Here is a 20,243-nt window from a genome sequence, read left to right as displayed (position 1 = left end):
AGTGCAGAGTGAGTGTGCAGAGTAGTGAGTGCCGAGTGAGTAGTGAGTGCAGAGTAGTGAGTGCAGAGTAGTGAGTGCAGAGTGAGTGTGCAGAGTAGTGAGTGCAGAGTGCAGAGTAGTGAGTGCAGAGTGAGTGTGCAGAGTAGTGAGTGCAGAGTGAGTGTGCAGAGTAGTGAGTGCAGAGTGAGTGTGCAGAGTAGTGAGTAGTGAGTGCAGAGTAGTGAGTGCAGAGTAGTGAGTGCAGAGTGAGTGTGCAGAGTAGTGAGTGCAGAGTGAGTGTGCAGAGTAGTGAGTGCCGAGTGAGTAGTGAGTGCAGAGTAGTGAGTGCAGAGTAGTGAGTGCAGAGTGAGTGTGCAGAGTAGTGAGTGCCGAGTGAGTAGGGAGTGCAGAGTAGTGAGTGCAGAGTAGTGAGTGCAGAGTAGTGAGTAGTGAGTGCAGAGTAGTGAGTAGTGAGTGCAGAGTAGTGAGTGCAGAGTAGTGAGTGTGCAGAGTAGTGAGTGCAGAGTGAGTGTGCAGAGTAGTGAGTAGTGAGTGCAGAGTGAGTGTGCAGAGTAGTGAGTGCAGAGTAGTGAGTGCAGAGTAGTGAGTAGTGAGTGCAGAGTAGTGAGTGCAGAGTGAGTGTGCAGAGTAGTGAGTGCAGAGTGAGTGTGCAGAGTAGTGAGTAGTGAGTGCAGAGTAGTGAGTAGAGTAGTGAGTAGAGTAGTGAGTAGTGAGTAAAGTAGTGAGTGCAGAGTAGTGAGTGCAGAGTAGTGAGTGCAGAGTAGTGAGTAGAGTAGTGAGTAGAGTAGTGAGTAGAGTAGAGTAGTGAGTAGAGTAGTGAGTGCAAAGTAGTGAGTAGTGAGTAATGAGTGCAGAGTAGTGAGTAGAGTAGTGAGTAGTGAGTAAAGTAGTGAGTAGAGTAGTGAGTAATGAGTGCAGAGTAGTGAGTACAGAGTAGTGAGTAAAGTAGTGAGTAGAGTAGTGAGTGCAGAGTAGTGAGTGCACAGTAGTGAGTAGTGAGTGCAGAGTAGTGAGTAATGAGTGCAGGGTAGTGAGTGCAGAGTAGTGAGTGCAGAGTAGTGAGTGCAGAGTAGTGAGTAGAGTAGTGAGTAGAGTAGTGAGTAGAGTACTGAGTAGAGTACTGAGTAGTGAGTGGTGAGTAGTGAGTAGTGAGTGGTGAGTAGTGAGTAGAGTAGTGAGTAGTGAGTGCAGAGTAGTGAGTGGTGAGTAGTGAGTGCAGAGTAGTGAGTGGCTGGCCCTGTTTCTAGCTCAAGCGGCACCGGTACCTGTAGTCTAAAGATAATACCTCTGCCTCAAGTGAAGTACTCTGGTACCCAAGGATGACTAGCAAACAATATTATTCACAACGTTGCTTACTATTCAGCAACATTTGACAGTTTGCAATCAATCTTTTTAAAACAATTCAGAGTTTGATAACAAATTAATGCAACACATTGTAATATACAATGCCAATAGCTCAAACTTTAATGCTGCGAGACCTATTGCATTGTAAATGCTTGTTATTGCAGAGGAAATTAGATTTTCTGAGGATTGGCAGTGATTTTGTCCCATTACTCTCATAAGCAGACAACACCATCCTCTTGGCAAGGGACAGCTATAAGCCTTCAGAAATCCCTTGATGCCTTTATAGATGTTATGACTTCTCTTGGTTTAAAAGTTAATTTAAAGAAATTGTATATTATGGTATGTGGCCCCAAGTTGACAAAATCTAAAACTTGTATGATGCAGGGAAAAGCGATCGAATAAGTTAAAGTTTTTCTTATTAGGGTAATCTATTTAATACACAGCTGTCAAGGGATCCTCTACTGACTTTAAGAGCACAGCAGACATCCAGGACAATGATGCTCTTTTTCATTATGCAGCTAATTTTGATAGAAACCAGTAAAATAATTGTTAATCCTCTATATAGCAAAATGCCTTTCCATTGCCACCTATGGGGCTGGAGTCTGGGGGTACAGCAGGAGCAATACGCTTCAAGTTGTAGAAAATAACTTTATTAGAAGACTTTTGATGGTGCCCACAAGTGCTTCTATAACATTCTGTCACTCCAAAATAGGTTTGGAACATATTGAGGACCTCATTGACCTTGCACCCTTGCTACTATGGGCAAAAATATGGCGCTCAGAGGATTTAGTTTTTTCGAGAGCCATCATCAGGCATTGTCTTCCTGTGTCTAATTTTGATACGATTCCTTGGTTCAACCATCTGAAGTGTATGTTTTCTAGATGGGTTTATGTGATCTTTTAGAAAACCCCCAAAATATGCCTCCTAAAGCAAAAGGCATTATGAAATCAGCTTTTTTTGCTAGGGCCAGTGTCAACAACCGGTAGCACCAGACACACAATAAATTGTTGAGCTCTGTTGAGGTTAGTCCTTTGACTAATCATTTACTATTTTATAACAATTTTATTATGAACCTGCAATATAGCTTTTATCTTACAAGATTTCGATTAGGCACATTGGACTTTTTGGTAGCTTTTCCATGTCAAGGAATTTAGTCAGAGAAGCTTATGCCTTGCGACAATTTGACCAAGCAGAGCACCATGCACTTTGTACTTTCCTGTGCACTGTTTAAAACAGTAAGAGCAAGATTTCTGCTCCTATTATTAAGAGAGCAATATCCCTGTTCTTATAGAGATGGTTTTAGATATCTGTATTCATTGGACTCTATTTATATCTGTACTGCTGTTCTGAACTTCATAAGGGGCACCATTGTACTCAGAAAGCAGTACAGGTAAATGTTGTTATAGAGTGACAGTCATTGCAATTTGTATATTTATTGTGACAAGCTTTACTATAAGGGATGAATTGTTATTTTAGGCTGGTAATGTCTCTATTTATGGTATGTTGACGTCTTAGCTTATCGCCTTACTACCTCTTGAAGATGGTATTTTGATTAGGTTTGAAATTATAATATTTTTATGAGTGAATCTTTTTTTTAAAATTGCTGTGCATTTAATTATGTGGTTTTATGATTTGCTTGATGAATCGAATAAAACTTTTTTGGCTTGACTTGACGTTTGCAAGTTATGGTTTGCATGGCAGTTTTGAGAGTGTTTTATTGCAGTGATTTTTTTTATGATGATTGTTTTGGAAAAAAAATACTGTATCATTGTGAACATTTCTTTAATGTGGACTATTGGAGTTAATGATTGTCTATTATCATGCTGAACGCTGCACATTTTTTTGTTGTGCCTGAAAACTACTCAAAGTTAATATTGTAAGAAAACATTACGAATTTTATTTTTTATTTCTAAATTCTGTTTTGTTTCAGGTAGGAACGAATTGATAGCCAGATACATCAAACTCAGGACAGGAAAGACGCGGACGAGGAAACAGGTAACATTAGTTGATGGAAACAGCAAAAAAAGTTCTCTAACCGTGTTTTTCTGTCGGTACCTGCCTTTGCTTCTGTTATTCAGTTCAGGCACGTATATTTTGATGTCTGCTTCTCCCGAAAGTGCTTGCCATTTCACATAATCATCAAGTGGGCTGCAATTTTCCTAAGGCTCATTTTAGGATACATTTTGAAAGGTCATTAGATAAATGTTTAATCCTGTAAAAGCTAGAATGCTGCAAAAAGGGTCCATACTCATGATGTTTGAAAATCAAAACCATTTAGTGTGTAGCAAACATATTCTTTAAATAATTTTTAAAATGTAGGCATTTGGAAAAAGTGTACCTTTCCAAATATTAGGTGTGTGGTTTCCCACTGAGTAATATGTCTGTAGATAATGTACTGTCTATAGTGCAGGTGTTTTCTTTTATCCCTGGATTTAGGAAGAAGCATATGAAATAAAGCATTAAGGTAGAGTCAATTTTTGTTAGTGGTTCCTAATCTGCGCAACACATATGGAGCTAGTCACAAAAGTAACTTGCACTTCTGAGTAAGTTAACCGTGCAAGTTGTGACTAACTTGACTACTTTGGGTTGTTCACAAAATCCCAGTCTAAAGTTACTCAAAAGTTTGGAGAAATTATGAGTGCAAGTTACTACTGGCAAAAAGAAACAGCAGTAAGCCCAGCACCACAAATGGCCAACTTCTAGTACGACAACACCCTCTCAAAAAATGTAAGGAAGAGAATAAAATAAAACCCCATCAGAACTAATGTTAAATTAAATCATTCTAAATAGTTAAAAATATAAATAAATATCATTTAATGGTAAAATATTTTTACAACCTTGTTTTGAATTTAGAAGTTAATGGAATATTTATGTTTTTACTAAATTATAATCAACTTTATTTGAAAAGTAATTTAGTTATATTTTAATAAAACAAATTATTAGCATGTTTTATAATGAAATAATAAATATGTTTAATTTTTCGGATTTTTTACATTAAATTATTCTTATTTTTTTAACTATTTTAAATAATATAATTTAACAGCGCTCTGATGAGGTTTTATTTTTAGTCTCTAACTCCATTATTTTGTATGGGCTGCTGATGCAGTATCTGTGGTTGGCTATGTGTGGTGCTGATATCGGACGGACTCCGGTCCATCTGACATCGGAATCGACCCCTTAGTAGTAGACATTCCTGTATGAGAATGTCCCTGTAGAAAAGATGCAAGAGGTGGAGTTTTGGATTCATAGGTTTGTGAATAGCATTTTGTAATACTTTAGTTGTACGCTTGTAGAATGACTAATCGTACTACAGAATGCAATCTGGGAATATGCCCCATACAAATATAACAGGCGCTCGGATTTCACAAAGTCAAAACCAATATACAGCCCAGCCCCTGTAAGGTTCTTTAAGGTAAATGTAGCACTGGCATACCTATTAATGGGGAAATAAATGTTCATGCCCAATGAATTAAGACACTGCCTTACTCTTTCTATTCTTTGTATAGGAAAATGCAGTTGATCCATGACCTATTAGCTAACAGAAACAGTTTTGTTTGGGTTCCTCAATGAGTAATTCGCAAAAGGTAGGGCCCAATCTACGTGCACAATAATGGGCACATTGGGAGCTAAAATGATTTTAGTTGCCTGGTTGCAATTTTGTTGCACACAGTGTACCTGGAATTGTCGCACTTGATGTGCCTTGAAAGCATAGATGTGGTCTGCAGGTGGGGTCACCATCTTAATGGGGAAACTGGTTACACAAAAAGATTGTGTTCTGATTTGTTTAAATATATATTAAAAATGTATCCCTTATCCTCCTGGTAATATGTTACTACTCCTCCAGTTTTGGAAGACTGATGTAAAACAGACTGTAGTCCATCGTTCGTTGTAAAACTCTCCCATGGGCTATTCTTCCTATTTCTGCAATGGCACCATTCACTGGGCAGACTTGCCTCCACTAGAATGAAGAATAAAATAGAAAATAAGGCAATAAGGGTGTAAATGCCATATAGTGTTTTTGCCGCTAGGAAACTGCATGGGTTAAAATCACTTCTCTGTGTTTTCTTGCTTTCGTATGAAAACAGACCACAGGTGCCGTTTCCTTATCATCAAAAGACTTGATTAGCCAAATTTTCTGAATGGAAAGTCATGCAATTCAACAATCAGTCAAACTCCTCTTCCACAAGGATAGCTTTTGAGGAGCAGACCTCAATGCACCTTCAGCATTTTTATGTTGTACTATTGAATACAAATCGAGCTTATACCAACTTTACAGCTAACAAGAACACTTTATCCAGTTAGGTATTTGCTGCCATGCCCCCTGCTTGGAAGCTACTTGGTCAAAACTATTAAGGGGTTTTCATGACACCTCATCAGGCAGGTGCCCAAAGAGTTTGATCTGTCTCTCGATGTTGTCACACAGTGTGGTGTCCTTGAGATTAAACTAATACCTGCCGTAGTGTGCATAAGTATTATAACCCTCTGAGACTCAGAGCCCTTCATGAAAATACACCCTTAGTACCTCCATTCTTGTCCACTCCCTCCCTCATATCAATTGGGTCATGGTTGACTTTATTTTACTGAAAACATTTTAGAAGGACAGTGGGATCTCCAGAAAACGGTGTAAAAACCATAGGGGTGTGAACTATTTATTGGTAGACGCCTTCTGCAACATATATATTATGGAAACCCATTCCATCAGTTCTACTCCTCCCTGAGTACCCTTTGATGATTATCTCTGAACAGTTGTGTAATAAAGCCTCTCACATGCACAAACAGATATTTAATGCCATCCAAACATGATAAATAATGGAGGTCCGTTTTCACCTATTTATTCTGAGGTTTGGGGGTAACAGATCTGTTTCATGCTAGTTGATTTCAAGACCTGAAAGATGCCTGTGTGCTGACTCATTTTGAATGATCAGCAAAATGTTCATATGCCACATACTACGAAGAACATACAGAATGTACCGTCCTCCATGAAAAATCACAGAAATACACTAATGGTATGTAAGGTATTTGTTAGAGGGACATCATGTATTGTCTCCTGCTCCATCACAGAAGTTGAAATATTGTAAGAAGACACCTCATCCACTAACATTCGTGGCGCACCTCATCATTGGTGAATACTACCTCGATGGACTCAACCATATGCAGAAGTTTTAAAATATAGTAAACTGGAAATATACAGGAATCCAGATCATCTATAAAATGTGTAGATGTTTACCCAAAAGATGTCTCTTTAATTAAGTGGGCACCTCTGGCGTGATTAAGTTTAGTCAGTGAGTAAAAAACCTTTACTTGGCTATGCAGCCGTAAAAAGGTATTACATCAGTAAAACAATGATAAAACATACATATAAATATCAATAAAAACACCACATAAAATAGTTGATAGGGTAAAAATCATGATTCAATCACATAGTTTAAAGGAGATTAAACAAATTGTAAGCTTAATGTAGATCAAGTTTAAGGGGCTTCAAAGTTCATCAGAATTAACATTATTCACCGCTTTCCTGAGTATAAGAGCTTGAGGTACAAAGCTAAGAACGGTAAGACAACAGTATTCTGAGTTTAGGAGTTGAAGATGCTGCAAACATTCTTTAGAGTAACCATAAGTGCTTTATAGTGTTTGTAAATATAGCATTCTTGGATGTACATAAAACTGCAAATAAATATAAAGTGTGCTAGAGTTTGCTTGGAGGTTTTGTCACATGAACAAGGAGGTAGATATTGGAACCAAGAGTCCCAGTGGGGGTATGCTGTGAGTTTTGAGCTATTGTCGATTTCTGTGGGAGAATGAAAAAGGTTTGATAGTCCAATATAAACAACCTTTTTTGACATAGGCGAGCCAAGTGATTGAAAAGGCTCAGTCTTGTCTCAAACAGTCTTCAATGACCGTACTGGAAAATGGGCAAAAAGACTGGCCGTGCTTTTAGGGCCATGCTTTTAGGGATTGCTAGGAGCCTACAAAGAAATTTGTTTTCGATTTTTTGAAGATTACTAGGAAGAGTATAATACTAGCCTCAAAACACCCCAAGGAGAGACATTTACTTTTGTACAGGGTACTTAGTTTCTTAATGTATTTTTATCCAATTTTTTTTAAAGAACCTAAAAATACAATCAATAGCCCCAGCACATTTACAATCTCTGTGGGTTAAAAGCCCTTCCCAACTCAACTTTTCTGAAAAAATAATGCTAATGATAGTTAAAAATCTAAACTTTTGTAATGGGAGTTCCATCTATATTGAATGTATGTGAACAGGTCTTTTTGGGGCCACAAGTCATTATATGTGATTCCTGATGATTTATTTTCAATTGAAGTTTCCCATGAAATTGTTAAATGTATCAAGGAGCAATTGCAGACCATTGCCAGTACGAGTGATCAGGACTGCGTCATCCAGGTATAATAAGATGGGTACTGGGAGCTCACGACTTTAGGAAGGTCTTTGCTTTTGGCTATCAACACCATCTGGAATAAAAGGGCATGATACTGTCTCCATTTATGTTTAACCAAACCTGAATTTTTGTGTCTCTGTGGAGGTGTATTAAGAGCTGGATCGATCCCTGCTTTGCACATCATGGACCATAATTTGCTCCTGTCCACCAGGTTGAATGCACTAGAGAGGTCCAAAATGTCCATATGAAGGGCCCCTCCCCTAGCTTGAGTGTATTTCCCTGATATCAACAAATGATTTAATGTTTACTTGGCTGTACCTACCCCCGGTAGAAACCACATTGTGTCTCCAAAATAAATCTATTGTCAAGTGCCCAATGTTCCAGGATTTGTAAGAGGACCCACCCCAGAATCTTTGCAGAGCAGTCCAGGAGGGAGATGGGTCAGTAACATGAAACATGGCTTCAATTTTCTTTTTTTTAATATAAGAACAATAGTCGACTCCTACCAGGAATGATGGATATTACCTCTTACTGCTGCACAAAAAACATTAGTCAAAAGAAGTGCCCAAAAAAGATGGTCCATACTGTAAACATCGATGGGACCCCATCCAGTCCTGGTGCTTTGCAGCATATGATTATAAAATGGCCCTAGATAATGCATTGACTTCAATAGAATTGCTTAGGGCTAATTCTATTGCATTGTTTATTGATGAATCGTGGGAGAAATATTTTTGAAAAATGACTGACCCACTCCTCAGGGGAAATGTGGCATTTTAATTTAGGTTGGTTATCATCTGTGAAGTATGATCTGTTTATTAGTTCCCAGAAGGCTCTAGAATCTCTAATTAAGGCAGCAACTACAAGGTCATCTCATGCCTGGTTTCTTATATCTTGTTTCCTTTTTCCTAAAAGGGTTTGTGTGTGGATCTACATTATCATACAACCTCACTATTACGAGGAGATGCCTTCAGGGACTCCTTTAGCTGTTTAAGTGCAGCAGTGCATGCAGGGTTGAACCATTTGTGAAGGTGGGATTCCTTATGTTTAAACTGGAAGCAAAGTTGCAAAGACCCTCAAAACTAACCAACAATCCTCAACTTGAGCCTCCTCAGATAAGCAAGTCATATCTTCATCACTCTTTGCGTGAATCCACTGTTTTTTTAAAACGGCAGGTCAGGAAGAGTTCTGTGTGTTTGTAGACTATCCACAGGGCATGTAAAGCTAAATACTAGAGGTTTATGATCAATACAGATGGATGGTGAAATGTATGAATCTTGTATATGTGGCAGAAAGTGAGATGAAAACAAAATAAATTAAAATCAATAGAGGAACCTTTTCCTCTACTGATAAAGTAAGTAAGTAAGTATATATTTATTGTGCAGTTAATTAAATCCATTACAAAAAAGATATAAAAACATTAGGTATCCCACCATTACTCCTGAGACAACTCATTCTTTTGCATAGTAACACCTGGGTACAAGTAAAGCTGGGGGCAGGCGACCACCTATCAAAAAAGATCAATACAACTTCAGGACTAAAACAAGGGTGCGTACTTGTCCCGACACTTTTTAATCTATTTATGGCCGAGCTTTCAGTCCAACTCAATGGAATTAATGCGCACGCCCCGAAGTTAGGAGGTCATCAGCTATCTAACATTCTATATGCAAATGACTTAGTACTCATCAGCAGGACACCCATAGGACTACAACACCTGCTGGATACTACACTTCAATACTCAGACATCAATAGACTAAGCATCAACCAAGATAAAACAAAAGTCATGTGTGTAAACCAACGGAAAACAAAAACAAAGTATAACTGGCACCTGGCAAAAGTTAAACTTGAAGTCGTACAAGAATATAAATATCTGGGAGTCATGATTGATAGCAAAGGCAACTTCAAAGCACAATGCGAGGCAATAAAAAAGAGGGGATTAACAACAGCGATTGCACTAAGAAACTTGAAAAATACAACCGCTGTGCCAAGCTTTCTCCCTCTGACCAAGGTGATACAGGCCAAACTTATTCCATCAATCACATATGGAAGCGAAGCTATGAGAGGGAGGGACGCGGAAACATTGAATGGCATCATCGCCACAGCGCTAAGAATAATATATGGGTTGCCTGGATATACATCTCCTGCGCAAATGCGGCTCGAATTTGGGATACAAAGACAGGAGCGAGCCAGAAAAGGAGCTTTTGTTAAAACCTGGTTCAAGATCAAAAAGGGGCAGCCAGAAACATTAAACTTCTACTTGTGGAGAGAAGTAGAAACCACGGAAACCTGCCCAGCCAGACATTTACTGGACACTGCACTTAATCAGCTGGGGTTACGGCAACTCTGGGCAAAAATAGTGAACAACATTGTTAAAAAAAAGTCAATTTTACAAGACAAAGCAGCTTTGGCGGAGCGTTCACATGGCTGGCTCGCTATTCAATCTTACAGTAAAGCGACTCCTCAAGCTTATCTACTCGCCAACTTCTCTAAAGCCACCAAAGAGAAGTTTTTGAAATTTAGGGTAGGAGTATTACCAACAGCATACCATCTGCCACCTTGGCTGCGCCCGCCTACGCCAGCAACATGCCACCTGTGCAGGGAAGCAGAGGAGGACATAGTCTACATCAATACCATCTGCCCTGAGCTGATGCGGGAACGCCGGTCACTTCTTAGACCCACTTTTAACAAAAATCAAATACGGACGTGCCGACAAGCAGTGCTTGCAAGCTTCTTAGGCGATGAAATTCAATTAAGCTGCTACTTGGTAAAATTTGTAACTGCAGCAGATCTTCGATTAAAACAGCTATCATCGGATCATCGATGAAGCTGTACTGGAAAAGAGATGGCGACGACCTGTCAATCCTTTGCGCTCACATCTGTGACTTTGTTTTTAAGCATATCATTTTTAAGCATTTTATTTTGCACATACAAGCTCCAAAGAAAAATATCAAAAGGTTATTTACCCTTGTATAAACCAATGAATGTTGAGACAGGACTATGCACTACAAACATGCACTGATCACGGACTCACAAACTGCTGTTTACCTCAACCGATAAAAATGAAGAATCAACACTACGGGTCATCAAGGTTGGGGGAGGGGATCCGCTCCGTGATCTTAATGTGCGCTTTTTAATTGAGGTCATAAGGTTATTTTAAACTAATGTTTTATTGCTTATAAATGATGCTCATATATCTTTTTTGTAATGGTTTTAATTAACTGCACAATAAATATATACTTACTTTCTACTGGTAAAGGTTGATGGTATAAAATCACCTTCAATAAAAAAGTCAATATTAAAAACTAAGTTATATTTCATGATACTCTGATTCAGTACTGCCCCATATGAGGTGTGACAAAAATGCATAATATTTTCCTCCTGCCAATCAGTGATCCCACAGGCTCGGTTGCCAGTAAGTGGACAGGTAGAAATGTTAAAATCGCCTGCTCATAGAATGGCCCCCGCTATCTGAATATCTCCAGCAATAATCCAATATGACTTGATCGGTTTCATTTAACAGATATATAGGGTGGTTAGAAAAATAGGTAAAATACAAATTATTAAGAGTGCACCTAGGAACCCTAGGAATGTTAATATCAAGATTTGGAAATATGGAGTGCACAAAAGCTTTTTGATCTTAAGATTGCTATTCCTTATGGAAATGAGAACTCCTAACCCCCCCTTGGATCTGCCTGAATTAGAAGGTTTGGGAGCTGCACAGAATGATTTGAACCCATCGACATAAAAGTCCTCAGGAGCCCAAGTCTCGTGACAGCATATGGCATCATACTCTTTGATTAAGCCAGTCTCTGTTATCCAATTTGTTGCGATGCCTGAGATGTTCCAGGGCAAGAATTTGAAACAGTCTGATCTGATATAGCCCGAGTTGAAGGGGTTACTTGAGATTGACTGAGGAGAGTTGCTTGAAATGTCTTGCTTATAGGTTACAAGTCCCTTGTTGCCATGAGGAATAACTGGAAAATATGATTGTCACTCAGCGTCTGACATGGTGGTCTGGTTCTCAAAGCAGTTTTCAGGGGAGAAAGAGGAAATGGGCTCACAAATCAGATAAGAACTTTTACCTTGGAAATAACAAGCTGTTGAGGAGGTGGATGCAGAACGATAGAAAAAGCTCAGTGGCAAAGCTCAAATTATGCCCATGCCTTTGGGACGATGGTCTAATCTATGCAATAGTTGACTTACAAGGCAGGGGTTTCTAAAGTTTATTACAACACAACCACCCCTTGAAAACATTGGGAGAATATCCCAGCCAACCCACTCTCCTGACCATGATGATTTTGTCCACAAGGTTTGTTGGCCCCCTTGAGTTCGCTGTACACCAATGAGCGACTTTATTTCTTAAGCCTTGCCAGTCCTCGTGTGTACCTTGGGATATGGGGTGGCACCCCCTAAAATATTAACATATCGCATACATTCAGGTGGGAGATTTTAGAGATATTCTTTATTCGTAGAAGAGGAACTCTTTACCTTTTAATTATCATATGAGCGAGCATCCATTTTACTTTTTAAAAGGCTCTGGGTGAAAACTTATGGTGTGTGTAAGATGAGAAGTTGGATCGCCCAAGTTGACAGTTTTAGAAGGGGGTAGCACAGAAGGGGATTGACTTGGGATAAGAGGAATTGAGCCGAAACTGGCTGCAATTTGAGATTAAAGTCTGTTTTGAGCTGTGTTTTGACTACTTTTGTAAAGATCCATGAGAGCTTGCACTATTTTTTTATAAAGATCCATGAGATGTTGCATTTTGTCTTCTAGAGATTTAGCGCCATATGCATCAAAGTCAGGATTTGCGATTCCTAAATAGAGATTTTTAAGAAATCGCTATTTAGGAATCGCAAATCTCTATGCATGTAGGAATTGCAAAAATAATTGTGATTCCTAAACATTCCTTAATTTCGACTCGCAAATTGCAATTAAAAGGAATGTGCGAGTACCCAATAGGTACTCGCAATTTTTTAAAAATATTTATACAGCGCACGGCTACTCCCTGGAGTGTCCCGGCGCTAAAACCAAACATCAGCCACGTAACATAAAACACATCAGGCCACCTGCTAAAGAACTCATAACTGAAAAATCCACATTTTAAGACTTTTCCTAAAGGTAAGTAGATCAGGACTCTGCCTAAAAGAAAAAGGAAGGCTATTCCATAACCGTGAGGCCGCAGCGTGGAAGGATCTACCCCCAATCCGGGACAGTACACACATGTCACTCACCCTTAGGCCAATTGATGCACCATATTCTGGGCTCAGTTAAACATCTGTGGACATAGGAAGAGGAGATAGTTCCCAAACACTTTTTGAATGTAAGATAAATTATTCTTATTGTCATATTGACGCTCAAGTTCATTTATCACTTATTTAATAAGGCCTTTTTAATAAACCATACTGCTGATAAACAACATATGTGCATGCTAGACAAACATAAATATATATTAGGTGAGTTTCACTGAGATGGAACATCCCTGTGCCATCGGGAGAGTTGATACTACACTTAGAATTGGTTAATTTGTTTAGGTGACACATTGCTCGTGGTTAGCATTGAACACTTTTCAATATGAAATAACTTGTTCTCTTTCTCTTAATGATTTGTTAGTTCATTCATCATCGGTTTACCAGTGGTGTTATTTCAATCCATGCTGGTGATAAGCAACATATACACCTACTAGACAAAGGGCCCCATGCATCAAACTAAAAACCGGTCACAAACGGGCAGATTCACAGAATCAATGTACTTACTCGTACATTGTCAAGTAGACTATGGACCAGTGTCCCCTTCCCCGCGCTTACTTCATAAGGGATGGTGTTAGAAATTGGTTTACTGGTTGACTGGGGTGTGAGCCCTGGTCAAGCAGCAACCACAGTCCTAGTCGGGGCAAGGCACAAGCAAGTCCCTAATTAACCTCTTCCCACTCCTTGCAGAGCTCCTTGCGCCACAGTGTAAGCATAGATGTTGGCCAACTCAAATTCCATTCTTGCAGGGGAATAGTTTGGAAAAAACTAAATGAAATAGAATTTAAAACTCGATTTGGTTTTAGATATGGCATGGTAGTGTACACCAAATCTCTGTATGGCACTGCACAAACACATGCCCTATCCTCACCGCTGGTCACCAATGTGAGAAATTGGGTTACTGGTTGGCTGGATTGTGAGCCCTGGTCAAGCAGTGATCACAATTCTAGGCAGGGCAAGGCACAAGCAAACCCCAAATTAACCTGTGCTCAACCCCCTGGTAGCTTGGCACGGAGCAGTCAGGCTAAACCTAGAGGCAATTTGTAAGGTATTTGTGCAACACTCCAATAAAACAGTAAAAACAATACTCAAAAAGATCCCACACTAGGTTAGAAACATAGAGCTTAATTTAATACATATAAAAAGACCAAAACAACAAAAATCCAATCAGTAAATGCATAAAGTGCCAATCACAGCTATTTGTTCGCACTGGACCTCGCCAAAGTCGAAAGTTCAGGCTGACCGCAATGCAGTATGGGTCACATACAGGCCCAGATTAGACCTGCTGAAGTTTTATCCTCTCAAGTTTTGTGCCCTCGCATTGGAGAGGGAGGTGAGGAGCAAGGAGAGCATCGCAGGCGATAGTTGGCTCGGAGCAAAGAGCAGACCAGTCACCACAGACGGTTGGGCTGAAGCTTTGCGATAGTGGTCCTCCGCAGGCTGTTGATACTGCTGTGCCACCAGCGCACGCTGATTTTCAGAGTGAAAGGTATGGTTCCAGTGCAAACAGGCCTGTTCAAGGTAACGAAGAGTCCAAATGTTTGATTTCAAGAGCCACACCAAGGGTACAGGACCTGAGAGGCACCACTTGGATGTAAAGAACTCGCTGAATATGGGTCCAGGGGCTGTTGGAGACCCTTTTATGCCCCTGAGGCTCAGATCACGAGACAGCAGACTAGCCCTTGGAGTCACTCTGGGTCCTGGGTTCAAGATGAAATTGCAGTCCAGTTCTTTTTCCCCAGGCAAAAGGACAGCAGGCAGCAGTTCAGAACAGCAGGGCAACAGTTCCTTCAGAGCAGCAGTCCAGCAGAGTAGCAGTCCTTGTAATAGCACAGCATCTTTTTTCCTGGCAGGGTATGCACAGGTCCAGAAGCGTACTGAAGTGGTAATGCCTGAGGTCCTTCTTTTAAATACAGTTGTGCCTTTGAAGTTGGGATACGCTTCTAGTGGCATGCCTTTTAAGTGCACAGATTCTCTGCCTTCCTTGCCATGGCTCCAGTCTAGCTACAGGGAGTCTGCACTCCTTATGTGGAGACAGGACACAGCCTAAACAGGTGTAAGTAAGGCTGGTACCAGCTCTTCCCTTCCATCCTGACAGTGACGGCCCATCCAGTCACATCTAAGCTTCCATTGTCTAGGAAGAATACACAAAGCCCAATGGCAAAGGATACCCAGTTGGGATCAGAGACAGGCTGCAGTCACCAAATGGCTAAGGGAAGAAATTACCAATTTGATAAAAGTGGCATTTCTAGAGTTGTACTTAAAATCCAACGTTACCATACATTAGGATTTTAGGTTAGATTCCAAAGACACCAAACATGAACCAGTTAACACTTCCCATTCGGAAATTGCACTTATAAAATAAAATAAGGCTACCCCAGTGTTATCCTGTAGGAAGGATAGGCCTTGCAATAGTGAAAAACAAGTGTAGCAGTTTTTCACTACCAGGACATGTAAAACTTAAAAGTGCATGTTCAAATGTTTAAATATACTGCACCCTGCCCTTGGTGCTATCTAGGGCCTACATTAGGGGTGACTTATATACATTAAAAAGGAAGCTTTGCTCCAGCCAAAGGTTTATTTGACTAATTTGACATGGCAGATTAAACCTGCAGACATAGGCTCTGCAATGGCAGACCTGAGATGTTTAAAGGACTACTTAAGTGGGTGGTACAATCAGTGCTGCAGACCCACTAGTAGTATTTAATTTAAAGGCCCTGGGCACATGTAGTCCACTTTACTACGGGCTTATAAGTAAATTAAGTATGCCAATTTGGTATAAGCGAATGTTACCATGTTTTGAACAGAGAACATAAGCACTTTAGCACTGGTTAGCAGTCTGAAGACCAGCAAAAATTAGGTGCGCAAAATTTTAAGGGAAGCCATGCCAAAGATGCCAGGTCTAACACATGCCACCCTAGCTGAAAGTGGGGAGAACTACCCATCCCCTTGGGAGTTCTCTTCACTTAGGCGGAAGAACCTAGAGAGATCATCAGCATTGATGTGGTCTGTTACAGGATGGTGTTCAACCGTAAAGTCCATTGCCTGTTGGTTCGATCACCTCAGCAGTTTGGGATTCTCACCTCTCATCTGAATTAACCATCTGAAGGGTCTGTGGTCTGTCTGAACGCAAAAATTAGCACCAACCCGGTATGGTCTCATCTTCTTCAGTGCCCAGACCACTGCATAGCCTTTCCTCTCTCACCTCTGTTCCTTTGAAGGTAACATCCTATTGATGAAGGTTACAGGTTGATTCAGGCCCTCTTCATTTAGCCGCAAGTGCACAGCCCCTATGCCATGCTCTGAGGTGTCTGTATACACAATGAATTCTTGTGAGTACTCAGGGGCCTTGGGCATGGGTGTTGTACACATGGCTTCCTTCGGGGTGTCAAAAGCGTTCTGCCTCACATCTGTCTAGATCACTTGATGTGTCTGCTTCTTGAAGTCGGCTCTGTCAAGGGTGCTACAATTGTGCCCTACCCCTTGACAAATCTCCGCTAGTAGCCGGTGAGACCTACGAAGGCTCTGTCTGGGTTTTGGGGCGGTTGGGGTTACCAAGTGAGATTGGTTTCAATTTTGGCCTGGAAGGGTTGCACATTGCCTCTTGCTTGATTACCCAAGTAGATCACTGACCCCTGCCCTATCTGGCATTTACTGATCAAGCCTACCTTCTGCAGAACTTTAAGCACTTCTCTGAGGTGCTATAGGTTGTTCTCCCAGCCAGAACTAAAGACTGCAATGTCATCTAGATAAGTGGCACTGAAGTTCTCCATCCCAGCCAGGACCTGGTTGACCAACCTCTGGGAGGTAGTAGTGGTGTTTGTCAACCTGAAGAGCATTAACAACAACTGGAAGTGCCCTTGTGGGGTAAAGAACGCAGACCTCTCTTTGCCCGCCCTCAATCATGGCAATCTGCCAGTGACAGATGTTAAATCAAACTTGCTGAGGAACCTGCCATCTTCTAGCCGATCTATGAACTCTTCAGCTCTCGGAATGGGGTGTGCATCAGTCTTGGTGATTGCATTGAACCTACTGTAATCCATACAGAACCTAATTTCTACAGTGACACCTGGATGGGAGCCTTGGGGACCAACACCACTGGGCAGGACCATTGGCTGTTTAAGGCCTCAATAACCCCTACCTACAGCATCTTGGAGATCTGCCCCGTATCTAATCAGACAGCTTGTAGATTTTACCTTCACAGGTATGCTATCCCCAGTGTTAATATCCTGGGTTCACCAAGTAGTGAGTCCTAGGGTAAGGAGAAGAGTTAGGCAAGATTCCTTAACAACTGGCAGCAGACTAACTGTTGTTCTAATGTCAGAGTAGGGGAGAGGCTGACACCCTCCACTGACACCTCCTGCTGCTTGGAAGAAACGCCAGGGAGAGTTTCACGCTCTTCTTCCACCCCCTTGTCGGTGGCCAGAGCATGGCCAACTCAGACCTCAGGAAGTGGGGATTGGGGCAATTGACAGGCAGGACTCTTAAAGCGTTCCTGGGAGTCTTGAGGTCCACCAAGAAGGTGACAACACTCATGTACTCCTTCACTCCATAAGGCCCAGACCAGCGATCTTCTAGGCACATGCTCCATTACCCACACTTTTTGGCCAAGCTGAAACTCGACCAGGGTGGCGTTCTGGCCATACCGCTGTTTTATTCCCTCCTGTATGGCTTCTAGATTTTCCTATGCTTGCTTCCAGAAGCACTTTATCTGGTTACGAAGTGCCAGCAGCATGTAGCTAACCATTTCCAGGGAGGTATTCCTGGGGGCATGCTCCCAGCCCACCTTCACCAGACTGAGAGGTCCTCTCACAGGTTGGCAGTACAGATGTCCAAAGGGGCCGAAGCCAACCCCTTTTGTCAATCTCCCCCTGTAGGCAAATAAAAGGCCTGGCAGTGGATCATTCCACTTCTGCCGAATGGGATCTCACAGGCCCGTTATCATGCCTATTAGGGTCCCGTTGAACTAAACAATAAGCCCATAAGTTTGAGGGTGGTAAGGAGGGGGATAACTTGTAGTTTACCCCCACGGCACATTTGGAGGTGTCGGAGATCATTAGGGAGACTCTGGATGCTGGAGGTAGGGCCATGCTGGTCATGCTTGACCTGTCGGCGGCCTTTGACACCGTCCCCCATGAGGTGCTCCTCGCCAGACTATATGACATCGGTCTGAGGGGGACGGTGTTTAACTGGTTTACATCCTTTCTTGAGGGTTGCGACAAACGGTCTGGGCCTCTCTGAGCTCCGCCGAGATGCCGCCATTGGGAGTCGGGGTTCCACAGGGTTCTGTGTTGAGCCCGACTCTCTTCAACATCTTTATGACACCTTTGGCGGCACTGGTGGAGTCTTTTGGGGCCCGGATCGTGTCCTACGCGGATGACACGCAATTGCTTTTTGCGTGTGGGAAGGATCAGGCCTTCGATGGAGAGAACATCCGGGGGTGTCTGGAGCTGGTTTTTAGTTGGCTTCAGCGGAACAGCCTTAAGGCCAACCCCAGCAAATCGGAGGTGCTGTTCTTCGGCTGCTCCCATGACCCTGATTGGCGTGCGTGGTGGCCCTTGGATAGTTGTCCTCCTGCCCAGGCATCGCTGGTGGCCAAAAACCTGGGAGTAAAGTTGGACAATAGCCTGTCGCTGATTCCACATATTCAGGGTCTGACGGGTACTTGCTATAGGATACTCAAGATGCTCCGGAAGTTCCTACCTCTGCTCACAGAAGAGCATAGGAAGATTACAGTGCAAGCCTTAGTGGGCTCTAGATTGGACTATGCGAACGTCCTCTATATAGGACTCCCGGACTATCTTGTTCAGCGGCTGCAGGTTGTGTAGAATTCCGCTGCCCGTGCGATCTTCGGCCTTCATAGGCGAGCGAGAGCTTCCGCATTGGTGCAGTCGCTTCACTGGCTGCCCATCCGAAAGCGGGTCATGTTCAAGGCTTTGACCTTGGCGCATAAAGCGCTATTTGGCACAGGAGCAAAGTATCTACAACGCAGGTTGGCCTTCTATCGTCCGACTAGAGCATTGCGCTCAGAGTCTTTGTTTCTGGCCCTGGTGCCACGAGTGAGGAAGGCACGCACTGGGGGTCGCTCCTTTAGCCTGAGGGCCCCTCAGTTGTGGAACACCCTGCCTTTGGCGTTACGATCCTCCTCGAATTTGCTCCTGTTCAGGAAAGGCCTGAAGACCTGGCTTTTTAATCTTTAGGATTCTCTTTCTTTTTTTACTTTGTTTGTTGTCTGCATCGGTGTTATGTTTTTTATTCTGAGCTGCCTCGATAAAGCGCCGGGACACTCCCTTGGAGTAGCCGTGCGCTATAGAAATAAATATATAACATAACATAACATAACACCTGCCACATGTCTTTCATGTACCCTCACATGAAGTTGGTACCATGGTCTGACACCACCCGCTTGGGGAACCCCACACGCGTAAAGATACCCATCAGTTCCCTGGCCACTGCGGGTGCAGTCACTGTTCTCAGAGGCATAACCTCCGGGCACTGGGTATGGGGTGGCATGGTCTGCCAAGACCAGGATAAATGTTTCACCCGTGGTCCAATAATGTCTATGCCCACCCTTTCAAAGGAGGTGCCAATGACTGGAAAAGGTTGCAGGGAAGCCTTGCACTTCCCTCCTGACCTGCCACTGTCCTGGCAGGTAGGGCAGGACCTGCAGAACACATCTGAGACCTGCCTCATTTGTTGCCAGTAAAAGTGGCTGGAAAGTCTGTCAATGGTCTTGTTCTGCCCCAAATGACCTGCCAGGGGTATGGCATGAGCCAGTTCCAGTAGGAATGTTCTGTAGCATTGGAGGACCACCAAAAACACAGGTTGCACCAGGCTGAGGAACCTTAGGCTCACTATATAGGAAGCCATTCTCCCCGAAAATCAGGTGATCACCAGAGTTGTCGCCAGCTGTCTGAGCCTACTGCCACAGGCCCTCAATAGTAGAGTATTGCCTCAGCACCTTGCAGAACTCCTTCCTGGTAGGACCCCCTGCCTTCTGCCAGTGGCCAGCTCAGATAAATTCCCCAGGGCGGCAACATCCTCCCCGGTAGGCTCCAGGGCATCCCCTTCAGGTTCCGCCTCCTTCCCGACTGTGGGAGTTTCAGGAGCTGGTTTCCCGTGCTCCAGGCTCTCTTGACTACCCTCTTGAGTGGCCATGAACAGTGTGGTCATCTCCAAGTGGGACCTGAGCTCTTCCTTCTTCCAGATAGAGTGTTCCAGGTCATTGCCAAGCAGACAGTCCACAGGACCCCCTCC

General features: G+C 42.5%; 1 protein-coding gene across 6 annotated transcripts in view; it reads left to right on the top strand.

Moving 5' to 3' along the window:
• Positions 1-20,243, top strand: part of TEAD1 (TEA domain transcription factor 1) — a 505,124-nt gene that overhangs the window by 282,152 nt on the left and 202,729 nt on the right. For 5 of the 6 annotated variants that reach the window (XM_078680920.1, XM_078680919.1, XM_078680915.1 and 2 more), the window contains exon 4: positions 3,279-3,339. In XM_078680920.1, coding sequence (XP_078537046.1) covers positions 3,279-3,339 — 61 coding nt within the window. Of the gene's footprint in view, positions 1-3,274; positions 3,340-20,243 lie in introns of all 6 variants that reach the window. The other variant, XM_078680921.1, reaches the window with a different exon arrangement.

Source organism: Lissotriton helveticus, chromosome 3_1, assembly GCF_964261635.1.
Source record: "Lissotriton helveticus chromosome 3_1, aLisHel1.1, whole genome shotgun sequence".
Lineage (NCBI taxonomy): Eukaryota > Metazoa > Chordata > Amphibia > Caudata > Salamandridae > Lissotriton > Lissotriton helveticus.
The sequence above is the reverse complement of the archived record's forward strand: the minus strand, read 5'-3'. Positions and strand labels throughout refer to the sequence as shown.